The 10228-nt window shown below is 31.5% G+C and overlaps 1 protein-coding gene across 1 annotated transcript; it reads right to left on the bottom strand.

The window, feature by feature from the left end:
* Window positions 1-1224: 1224 nt before the first annotated feature.
* Window positions 1225-3392, bottom strand: LOC140780210 (small ribosomal subunit protein uS7-like). Its single transcript, XM_073125621.1, has 4 exons — window positions 3251-3392; window positions 2248-2519; window positions 1607-1810; window positions 1225-1491 (listed from the first exon to the last, which is right to left on the bottom strand). The coding sequence occupies exons 1-4, from the start codon at window positions 3308-3310 to the stop codon at window positions 1437-1439; spliced, it is 591 nt and encodes a 196-aa protein (XP_072981722.1). The 5' UTR covers window positions 3311-3392; the 3' UTR covers window positions 1225-1436.
* Between the last annotated feature and the right edge of the window lie 6836 nt (window positions 3393-10228).

The raw sequence follows: 10228 nt of genomic DNA on the forward strand, positions 1-10228 counted from the left end.
AATTTTGGTTTATAATTAAATTTATTTCAAAAGTTGCATCGAATAATATGAGAAAAATAATGAATTAATATACTAGAAGAAACTAAGTTATTTAGTTATTACATAACAATAAAAAGACTTATTACAAAAAAATATTATTTATATTCAACAAGTGATCAAGGCTTTATAAAATGTAAAAGTGAGAAATATTGTGATGAAAAGAAAGCATATAACTTAAGAAGTTTTCACACAAAATACAATATCTTTCAAATTTTTGTTCTAAAATAAAGAAAGTTATTTTAATATATTTATATTAAATTAATGTCGAGCAGTTGCACATAGGTTAGAACTACAAGAGGAGTTAAGTAATTCAAACTAATGTCTTAGGGAACATTTTAAATTTTGGCCTGTGATCACAGATATGTAAATTATATTTTCCCTACATTTAATTAGTATAAGAGACAAAATATATTATTTAAATCTTTATTATTATTTGCTAGGGTTGCGAGAAAATTCTCTCTTCTTAGTAGGCTCTCCTGACTATTGGACAGTCTTCTCCCTCTCACTCCTATCGAGTGAGGGTTCCCTTTTTTTTCTCCTCTTCTTTCTTTCTCTCCTTCCTCCACCTCTCCCTCTTTTTTCCCTTCTCTCTTTACTCCCTCTCTCTTTCTCTATCACAGCCGGTGCTGCCCATAATGGCGAGACTTATTTTCATGATCGTCACCTTACTAAATTTTATTGTGTATCAAATTGACAAATTGTAATAGAATGATGAATTAAATTTTAGGTCAGGAGGGATAAACGAGTCTATATATGAGAAAAACGAATAGCATAACAATTTATCCTCAGTAACAGTATGTATCCAAGTTTTGCCAAAATTCCAACTATATATATCATCCGTATATACATCAATTTAGTTTACATAATATAAAAATAATGAAATAAAAGTAGAATATAATCTAATCCACCTTCTAATAAGTGAATCTCTAAACGATATTTTCATCACATATCATTCTATATATTTATTGATTTGCAGATCAATTATAAATATCACCGAAATCCAATTAAGTCCAATTCTCGTGGAAATTCACCCCTAAGTCCATATATCGCTTATAAGTAATCCTTAGCTACAATAGACTGTCCCTTTTTTCTTTTTGTTGATCAAAATGAATTTGCCCTACTTGCTACCACAATGATATAATAACAGTTCTACTGCAAATGCAAATGATAAAAATCATATCCACATGAGATCATGCAAGTCAAAATCCATATAGGAAATTACTGTCTCTAGGATCATCACAAGCAACCTCTTCTATGTTGCACTACATAATTTAATAGATTTGACGAAAAATAGATGCAATGAACCAAGTCTGATACAGACTAAAAATTCTAAAATAAACAAAGAGAAATGCGCAGCATTGTCCACTCCAAAACTTGCCCTCGCCTTCGAAACCACTCTAACGGTTTGCCTTAGCAACACGTTCGATCTCGTCCTTCTTCTTGATTGCGTAGCTGTTAACAACCGATAAATATTTTCAAATATCACTCAAGGAATCAGCAGCAAATAAACAATAATAACAACCAAGAAGCTTATACTATAGATTACAAAGGTTAAAGTGACAAATACCTGTTGGAAGATCCCTTGGCTGCATTAATTAGTTCATCTGCAAGGCATTCAGCAATGGTCTTGATGTTCCTGAAAGCACTTTCTCTAGCACCAGTGGTGAGAAGGTAAATTGCCTGATTGACCCGTCTCAAGGGAGAAATATCAACTGCCTGCCTTCTGACAACACCAGCTGATCCAATCCTAGTAGCATCTTCCCTTGGCCCACTATAGCAAATTAATTTGAATCACAATTTCATTAGACACTAAAAAAAGTTGCAGAAAACTTCAATCCTTGAAGTTGTCAATCTATAGCCTGCATTTGCAGTAAGATTTGGAAATATTTGGTCCAAGCAATACTGAAGACATTTATTAGAGTCACATATGCATGAAATACAAGAATGAGAAGACACAAACACCAGTGGCAATCTGAGGATCGATAAAAGTAGCATAGCAGGTAAACAAGGTATGAAAGTAGTTGAAGTGATTAGATACATAGCACTCACTGTAACACATTTTAACTTTTTAACAGAACATTCTGGAAACATAATAACACAGTTTGTTTGTTTCTAATAAAACTTGAGATCAATATTGATAGTGTCAAAAACATTTGGCATAAAATTAAAGCATTTTGACTCAAAATACTAGTCAGACAGAGTCATCACCTGTTAATGACAGCATCCACAATAACTTGGATCGGGTTTGCATCGGTCAGAAGATGGATGATCTCCATTGCATGTTTAATAATGCGAACAGCCATCAGTTTCTTTCCATTGTTGCGGCCATGCATCATGAGGGAATTGGTCAGTCTCTCAATTATCGGGCATTGGGCCTTGCGAAACCTCTTGACTGAGTATCTCCCAGCAGTGTGAGGAAGAAAGGTAGCATGCTTTGCTGGAGTCACGGCAATGTAATCAGCAAGCGAAATATCACTGACCTGCAACATGAGATTAAGAAATAACAATCAATCTTCTAACTCCATGTTGTCATTAGATGTGCCACAAAGAACATGAACCAGTAACTAGCGGCAAAAAACAAAAAACAAAATACTAAGAAAACCCAAAACATTGTCATGTTCTCAACTCTGTGAAACCAAAAACACACAATCAGAAATTGCACATAATGCATCGCCAATCTATCCGAATACTCCACCAGGTAGTGGGATGTAAGAATAGCAGACAGGATTCTCATTTCTCCCTATAATGTACTATTTTTACCAAATGACAGTTCTATCTTTTCGATCAATACCTCAGGATCCTCGCATCATCAAGATTCTCCAGTCAAATGACAAAAAGTTAATCCCAAACGAAATTACTTCTTATACTCCACCGTAAATGCTACCATAATACACCAGTTCAATTGTTGCAAAGAAGCATGAAATAAAGCCAAAAATATGCAAACCTTACACCACGTATAGTAGGAAAAGCAAAACCCATTACTGGAATATTTGTATGCATCCACATTTTTCATCCGTCGCTAACTCTTGTCTACGAAATGCTTATAAAAATCCAATCTTTAACTTAATAAATGCTAAAACATTACTCCTACAGCATCCAACAAACAGACCAATCTCCCTAATCTCAGATTATCTAACGAAAAAAGAAAAAAGAAGCGAAAGTATACAAGAAAGATCAAACAAAAGCATCCCAAAGGCGATGGTGGCCAAACCTGGACATCTTCGAAGGACCAGCGATTGAAGAGCTTGACCTCTTGTTCGATCAAAGCCATGGTGAGGCCACTGAGAGATAGATCACAGCGAGAGAGGGGAAGCTAAGCCTACTACAAAGTCGGGCGCGGCGGACCAGAAACCCTAGATGTTCGCTATTTATAGCGAGTTGATGGGATCGAACACTAAAATAGCGAGATGGTGTTCATTTGATGGACGGTTCTGATCACACCATCTACATCCTACTCTGGGCCGGCCCAAAATACGCTTAGGCCCGGACCAAAATTAAGGAGGAGTACTTCCAGTAAAAGGGTTTAATTATCCCTAAACTGTCCTATTTATATTTAATTTTCATTGAATTACCATTAAAATCTTTTGATTTAATAAAATATTCTTAACAAATTATTATTAAAATTAATAAACACATATATAAATGACTAAAATATTTATCCTTTTTTTAAGTTTAGAGCGTAAAATATTTATCCATAAATTTTGTCTTACATAAACAAGATATATTTCGTTGTATTATAGTATTGAGTATAATATTGGATAGCTTTGAAATCGTTATTAATAATTTATGCAAGTGTAAAATAATCTTCTATATTATGCTTTAATCATGATTAGTTATATTTAACTCATAAAATGATTTTTGAAAGAATAAAATGATTTCGGTGACAATTATAATATTTTGAAGAATGTAACGGTAATTATTATATTTTGAAAGTTTTCAGCGGTAATTATGTAAAAATCTCTTATGTTTTTAATTTTTTTTTTAAATATCACCGTACATTTGCATCATATTATCCTTGCAGATTTTATAATTTGATCATTTATTTTTCCTAAAGTTTCATATGACATATTAAATTAACTAAACTCAATAATTCTTAAATAGAAGGGTATTAACTTAACCAAAGAATAATATTCTTTTAGAATAATAAAGATAATATTTTACCTTTTTGGTGTAATATGATAAGTGATTAGAATTGGGAAGAGCTTTTTAATCTAGTGGAGTGAGCTATGGTGAGACATGGCTTAAAAAATAGTGGTTTAGAATTAGAATTTTTTAAAATATTTTAGTGATTAATCAAACAAACAAGTTGAATTTCACTCCTATTTGTTGAAAAAGAACCTTATTTCTTAAGGTATCTTTGAAAGATTGAGCCTCCGGATAAAATTTAAGTTTCACCTTTCAATTTTTTTTTCACTTTTAATATTTTCAAACCAATTTATAATTAGATTTGGAACGATTCGTCCATAGGATGATGATGAGATTTTGAGGGGGTAGTAATCTTGAAAGTTCAAGATCTAATGGCTTTAGAATAAAGTCAATCAGATATTTGGATAGAAAATTATAGTTAAAATAATGGAATAAGGTCGAAGTAAGGTAAAACAGAATAAACTCAATATTTATTTAACGCTTTCATTCCATGATAACCAATTATGGTTGCACTCCACATATTTATAGAGGCTAATGCTAGACCGATTTTTCTTAGGATTTATGTTATTAGCTTATATTAAAGATAAATGTGATTTAGCTAAATTAACCTTCTTATCTTTCTCGAAATATTTTTTTTCTTCTTTTAAAGATAGAATCCTAATCTGAAGAAACTTTGAATACGAAAGATGTAGATCAAGATATCTATCTTCTCCAAGTGGTTCCATAGTATTCAGACGGCTTTTGACTATCTGTAGAATATTTTCCTAAAATTGCGCATAAATTAACTGAACTGAACTTAGTTAATTAAATAAACTCTAATCTACTTAGACTCTAACTAAACTACATAAGCAGAATAAATAAGATATCTAGACTCGATTCATTGAGCTCAATATCCTTATGATGTGATCCGATCTAACTCGAATCACATATTCTTAAAAATGAAATAGACACCTATTTTTTATTTAATATAGTACAAATATGGATCGCCATACATACCTATCAATTGAATGTTAGACTATAGATTATTTTAGAGAGAAAACTATTTATTATTATTAATAGAGGGAAGGGTTGTGACTATTGTTTAAGCCCTTCGTTAATCTCGCTACCATTTGTTTAAACTTTGAACAATTATTTAAGTCTTTCGTCCATTTTTAAACTTCTAACTATTGTTTAAGCTATTCATCCATATCCCAATCTTTATTAGAGTTGCCCTCCTCAAAGGTATCAAATAAAAAGCTTAGCACCTATTTGGACAACCACACAATGATACTATGCCATATGAATGGTTCTATAGTTTTAGATGACAGGAAATATGTAACTATACTACCATACTACCATAGCAGCAAGATCCACCTTCTTCATAGTAGTAAGAAGACTATTGTTGAGCAATTTAAAGCTAATTTTTATGTACTCAAGGAAGGGCATTCCAATGAATATAATATAGCGTTGAAGTATTTATTTTTCCTATAGGTTATCATGAAATTTATCTTTGACATCTTAATGCAAGGATTTCGTGTAATGGTTGAAGTGTATCTATTGTATACTAGAGCAATTAGTATGTTTGCAACAATAAACATTACATTTTTATAATACTATATTAGCTTTTTGAATCCTTTAGTCCAGTAAAACAATCCACAAAAATAGTCTATCGAGTTAAATGCATTTTATCTTTCTGTATTTATACTCAAAACACTTTATATTTTTGTACTTAAAAATTTCAAACCAGTTCATATACCTATGACTAAGGTGAAACTGTTAATTTTTTCGTTTAACTTAACTGAATAACGTCAAGATGGCCAAAATATCTATATTGTGTTTGTTAGAGAAAACATATAGATTCTAATATAATGCAGTACAATTACCAAAAATAGTCATGATACTCGATTAAATTTAATAAAAAAACTAACAGTTTCACTTTAATCATAAGTATACGAACTGATTTAAAACTTTTTAAGTATATGTGGTCAAGTAATTTTGAATATAAATACAAAGGAGTAAAATATATTTAACCCAACTCTATTTCTGCATAATCCCCTAATACGTCGAGGTTCCTATCCCTACTAAATTACAACATAATTCACAACTATATCGATATAATATATTAACATACAACTAGAATATGACATAATTTGTTAAAATATTAGCATAATTCGTGTAACATTGCGACATAATCTATTAATATAAAGACCTAATCAATTGATTCTACTAGGTTCTACCTCTCTTCATTTGTGTTGGTGTATCAAATCTTTGTCTAGCATGGCACATGTTCCATATGATATTGAGCAATGACCACCATTTTAACTTTTCCTTTTATTATTATTAAGCTCTCTTGAACCTTTAAATAGATGGAATGTCTTCCTTTTACCACAATATCAACATGGTAAACCTATGGTATAGTCGACTATAGTTATCAGGATTGGATCGAATGTTGACTTGGTTAAAGATCGGTTCACTAAGTTACTATTTTAACCACTAGGTCACCTAGTTGGACTACTGATTTTTTCATAATTCTTTTAAATATAACAATATATACTTATAGTTCTAAATAATTCTAAAAACTAAAAAAAAAAAAAATCTATGAAAGCAATACAATTGTATTTCTTCCATTATTTAGCCAATTTTAACTAGATTTAGGTTTAAATCCATCAAACCATATGATTTGAACAAAATTATATCTTTATTACACTTTTAATTTTAAAAAGATAATTATTTTAGTTTTATGACTAAATTACCCTAGTTTCAAATTGCAAAGCTCACTAATCCAACTACTAGTTTTGGTTAGTTTTTATCAGGTGAACGACTCGACTCGATAGTTGGTTCATAACTATAGTGTGAGTGTTGGTGTTGATATTTAATTAATCTTCTACTAAAATATTATATATGTATGGTTTGAATCAGCCTATCTTTTTTTAGAGTTAAATCAATTGTTCAATTTACATATTATCCTAGTGGGCTAATGTATTTATCTAGCATATGATTAGCTTATAGGTTCATTATCTATTAACAAATATGTCATCTCTGTCCTAGACCTAATTTTGAGCTGAAAAGGTTGCATGACTCGCCAAGTTGTGAATATTCTTGTAAAGTTTAAAGTCTAAATTTATATTTATAGTTCCATATTGGAACTTATCAATTTTAGAAGTTGTCTTCCTTCTTCTTTAGTAGAAGGTAATAACTACATTACTGCAAAAAAGAGTACAACACCTCAAGTAACCTAGTTGGTTCTTGATCTAACCAAAGCCAGGAGGCATAGAATCCTTCTGGACCAAAGAGAATAATTGAAAAGAGCCGAGGCTACTAACTGATAACCAATTTGCAAAATGGTTAGTCTCCCTGAAGCAGTAGCTTAAATAAAAGTTTGGTGAGGAAGTATAAAACTGTTGAATGTCACATAAAATATATTTATAGCATCTTATTTTATAACCTAATTGTGGTTTATACTCTACGGTTTTGTTATTTACAAATCGAGCTCTATGATTTAGCGAATATATGAACTAACATCACGAGAATATTACGTTAAATAAAGGTATTTTATTTCTAAAATAACAGAAATACTATTATTTCTCAAATAACTAAAATACCTTTAGTATGACTTGGTTGAGAGTATTTTCATAATTTTTTTAGTATAGTTAACTTAACTCAGAGATTTAGTTAAGTTTAACTAACTGATCTAACGACAGAGTATGTTTTGGACATATTCGCTAAATCATAGAACTCGATTTGTAAATAGTGAAACTATAGAGTATAAACCATAATTTAATTAAAAGATAAAGTATTATATAAAAAATTTCCAAAATGTGTTGAATTCATTGAGGAGAGGGGGTCATTTGAAGGATTTGTATCAAAAGGTCAAAGTCAGCTTCAATGTGAACAACCAAAAAGGAGCAAGCTTTAATCTTGGTAAGAGCCATCTAAGAACCAAGGTTTTGGTGCATAACATATCTAGCACCGTTTTACTATAAGCCTCAGAGAAAAGGGTTTTCCTTGGTGGTTACAAACCAAGAGACACTATCCACACTATTTGTTTTGATTTGAAAAGGCAGCATCAAAGTTTAACTTGACCTGATCTTGAGTAAGTGGGACCCATCTAGCCAGTTACCATGGCAATGTCCTAAGGGCCAAAGTTTTCGAGATTGGTTCAAAATACTCTATAGTCGAGTATATTGTTTTGTGGAGCAGTTGATTTGGTGGACTTCTTCTATTGGAATAGATACTTCCATAAATATCAAAACCTATTAGAGATCATGCACCGCGTAAAGATAGCTGCCTCATTGGATCCAACTCTTCCTTCACGAAGCTAGTCACCATTTATTCACCAATCTTTAAGGCTAAAAGATAAGCTAATATGCTTTATTAAATTGTCCTAAAATTGTATTGTCTTTGAGCATCCAATTAGAAGATGATTCATCCATCCTCAGATGCACATAGAGTGCAAAAGACAAATTGGGATAGGGAAAGAGATTGAAGCTAGGCATTAGTAAGAAGATGATCCCACTTAATTTTTGGCTCAATTGACAATATCCACATCACTTGCTAATTGTCCCAAGTAGTAACTGGGCAACTCAATGGCTCGAAAAGAATTTGGTAATGGATGACTCAATCTCCCTTGTTTGGTGTGTGTTTATGAACGAACTTATGCTTACAACGAAGAAAAAGAGATGGCAATTCATTGGAATTGATCTGATCAATACATACTAGCACTATTTCTCTACTGACGTGCTTAAGATGGTATTTAGTATGGGCTAACTCCATATAGGTTAATTCAGGCACACCATCTATTGTGGGCTAATAATTAATCGCATGCATCCAATGACTGCATTCTATTCAAAATTTAAGAGATGCATTCTTTTTCAGGTACACAATCGGAGTTATCATCTCTATACAATCAATATATTTGGTGTGCATTCAATAATGCATTCAAATCAATGTGTATGAACTAGCAAGCACCAAATCAATTGTAGCTCTATGATCGAGTTATACTAGTCCATGACAAAGATCTTAAGTTTGTATCTCCTTATATTTATTGGGGACCAAAGCAAATATAAATCTTAACATATCTTTTGAATTTGTCAATCTTTCTTGACACATGTAACTGAATCCAATATATAAAAAATCATTACATTTAATCCAATCTAAAGGATGGAAACAAGCCATCTTGAATGAGCTGGGCTTAACTTGAGCTCGAGACAAGCTCAATAACACAAGCTCTGCTAATCTACCAAAGCTAATTTAACTTTATACAAGCCAACTCGAATTGGCTCAACCAACTAGATCGAACAACCTAATAAGTTTATTAGGTTAATCTATCAAAGCTAATTTAATGCATTTAGAGGGAAGGATAGCTATAAAGGCATATGGGACTAAACAACTAAAGATTCTTGTATGCTAAGAATCGGACCTAGATTTGACTAGCTTAAAATAAACTGTCTTAACAAGTTGTGCTAATAAAATTTAGCGAAATGTATTATAATACCCTACCTTTTAGCTAAATTTGTATTTACACCTTACATTTTTACAATTTGCAAATTAAGCCCTATGATTCAATTAATATTTGTAAAAAATACCTTGGATTGGATTTTAACTAACATCGTTTCGGCAGATGGGAATATTTTGTCAAATTTATAATTAATTGTTTTAAATAATGAAAATACCCTTGAACTTCTTCTTCTTCTTCCTCTTTATTTCTACTTCTTCTCTTCCTCTCTTTTAAGGCAGAACCTCTATAACTTCTTCCGATCAAGAAAATGTAGGATTTTCTCTTCTAACAACTCTCTCTTCTCTATTTTGGGTTTGATGTTTTCTTTAGATTTAGGAAATGGCATAGCTTCGATTTTTGGAAATGGCATAGCTTGGGTTTTAGTTTTTACAACAATTTCACTGATCAAATCCTGAACCTATATCCTATTTGAAATATTAAAGTATGGATTTCAGAAATGACATAGCTATTAGCTAATTAATGAGCTCAAATTTCCTTTTTCTGTAACTCCTAAGAGGATTAATGTCATCATCAATAAGCTCAAACTTGAGTTAGAATGATGCGGGC

Source organism: Typha angustifolia, chromosome 3 (assembly GCF_048772165.1).
Source record: "Typha angustifolia cultivar Huaian chromosome 3, ASM4877216v1, whole genome shotgun sequence".
Classification (NCBI taxonomy): Eukaryota; Viridiplantae; Streptophyta; class Magnoliopsida; order Poales; family Typhaceae; genus Typha; species Typha angustifolia.

What these genes read in the sequence shown, in the direction of transcription:
- LOC140780210 (XM_073125621.1), bottom strand. Translation starts at nt 3,310, where the DNA reads ATGGCTTTGATCGAACAAGAGGTCAAGCTCTTCAATCGCTGGTCCTTC. An exon ending in GTGGATGCTGTCATTAACAG is followed by an intron (nt 1,811 to 2,247) that starts GTGATGACTCTG and finishes AATTTGCTATAG; the next exon opens with TGGGCCAAGGGAAGATGCTA. An exon ending in GCCAAGGGATCTTCCAACAG is followed by an intron (nt 1,492 to 1,606) that starts GTATTTGTCACT and finishes GGTTGTTAACAG; the next exon opens with CTACGCAATCAAGAAGAAGG.